Raw genomic sequence first — 1,771 nt, forward strand, 5'->3', positions numbered from 1 at the left:
ATGGGCCGGCCGGTCACTTCTAGCGGGCAGTGTTCATCGTCCTTCCTCGTTCCTGGGGCCCCACGTTTGGGCGCCAATTATGCCCCGGCCAGCGGGGACATTCAACGGTGACCCTAGGAGAGGAAGAAAGAGAATGGGGGGCCCAGGAGACAAAGAGACATTGAGACAAGATGGAATTTCCAATCAAGTCTCCACTTTATTGAACTCATACAGAGTTATAATAGGAGAACGAATGAGGGGAGTGGAAAGAAGTAAGATTACTTAGCAGGGCGTTCCCAGTAAGCCAAAACCTGTCCTCCCAGGGTGGGGTAAACTGAAACCTATCCTTCCAGGGTGGGGTAAACTGAAACACAATGGGGGGAGTGGAAAGAAGAAGTAAGGTTGGGTGTTCCCAGTAGAGGAAACCTGTTCTCCCAGGGTGAGGCAACACGTCCAGGCATGTCCTTAGAGAATTACAAAATGGCTTCAGCTAGGTAGAACAAAACGGCTCGGCTCCCAGCACTCTTATACCAAAAGAATGCCAATTTATGCTTTATTGACTATGCAAAGGTATTTGACTGTATGGATAATAACAAATTTTGGCTAACATTGAGAAGAATGGGAATCACAGAACACTTAATTGTGCTCCTGTGAAACCTATACCTAGACCAAGAAGCTGTTGTGTAAACAAAGCAAGGGGACACTATATGGTTTAAAATTAAGAAAAGCATGTAACTATTCAATCTGAGTGCTGAACAAATTATCCTAAGATTTAGACTCTATGAAGAAGAATATGGCATCATGATTGGAAGAAGGCTCATCAGTAACCTTCAGAATACAGATGACACGATCTTAACTACTGAAAGTTAGGAGGACTTGAAACATTTGCTGAAGAAGATAAAATACTACAGTCTTCAATCTGGATTGCATCTCAATGTCAAGAAAACAAAAATTCCCAACACTGGACTTATTGGTGGCATTATAATAGATGGAGAAAAGATCAAAACTGTTAACTTCATCTTCCTTGAATCCACAATTAATACATGATCAGGAGACATATATTGCACTCAGAAAGTCTGTAGCCAGTGATCTGTCCAAATTACATAGGAGCAAAGATGCTAAGGACTAAGGTGGACCTAATTTAGACCATGGTCTTATTCATCACTTGCTATGTTGCTGAGAACTGGACAATGAATAAAGATGACAGAAGAAAAATTGATGCCTTTGAACTGATATTAGAGAAGAGTACTGCATATTCTATGTACTGCCAAAAGAACAAACAGATATGTCTTGGAGAAAGTGCAGTAAGTGTACTCCTTGGAGGCAAGGATGGTGAAGTGTCATCTCACATTCTTTGGGCATGTTGCTAGGAAAGACTATTCATTGGAAAAGGACATCATGCTTGAAAAGGTGGGGGATAGCAAAGGAAAGGAAGACCCTCAACCAAGTGGATGGATACAGTGACTACAGCAACTGGTTTGAGTGTGTTAGAGACTGTGAGGTTGACACACCATAGGACAGGGTTCAGAACTGTTGTTCACTGAGTTGTACTTGATGTGAGGGCAACTAACAACAACATACTTGTATGTCCTCTTAACAATGAAAATTAATTTTCCTACTGAATTCTCCTCATAGAGCCCAGCCTCCCGGATAATCTGTTCTGCATATAGGTTGAAAAGGTATGGAGATAGGATGCATCCCTGGCGTACGCCCTTCCGAATTTTGAACCATGCAGTGTTCCCTTGCTCTGTTCTGACGACTGCCTCCTGGTCCAAGTATAAGTTTCGCATTA

General features: G+C 42.5%; 1 protein-coding gene across 1 annotated transcript in view; it reads left to right on the forward strand.

The window, feature by feature from the left end:
• The window catches only part of LOC102870667 (ribosomal biogenesis protein LAS1L-like), a 30,711-nt gene continuing 28,940 nt past the window's right edge, over nt 1–1,771 (forward strand). Inside the window, exon 1 of the mRNA XM_006901896.1 lies at nt 1–107. Coding sequence (XP_006901958.1) covers nt 1–107 — 107 coding nt within the window. The remainder of the gene's footprint in view (nt 108–1,771) is intronic.

The sequence above is a fragment of the Elephantulus edwardii genome, unplaced genomic scaffold (genome assembly GCF_000299155.1).
Source record: "Elephantulus edwardii isolate Elephantulus edwardi_28Jun2011 unplaced genomic scaffold, EleEdw1.0 scaffold00349, whole genome shotgun sequence".
Lineage (NCBI taxonomy): Eukaryota > Metazoa > Chordata > Mammalia > Macroscelidea > Macroscelididae > Elephantulus > Elephantulus edwardii.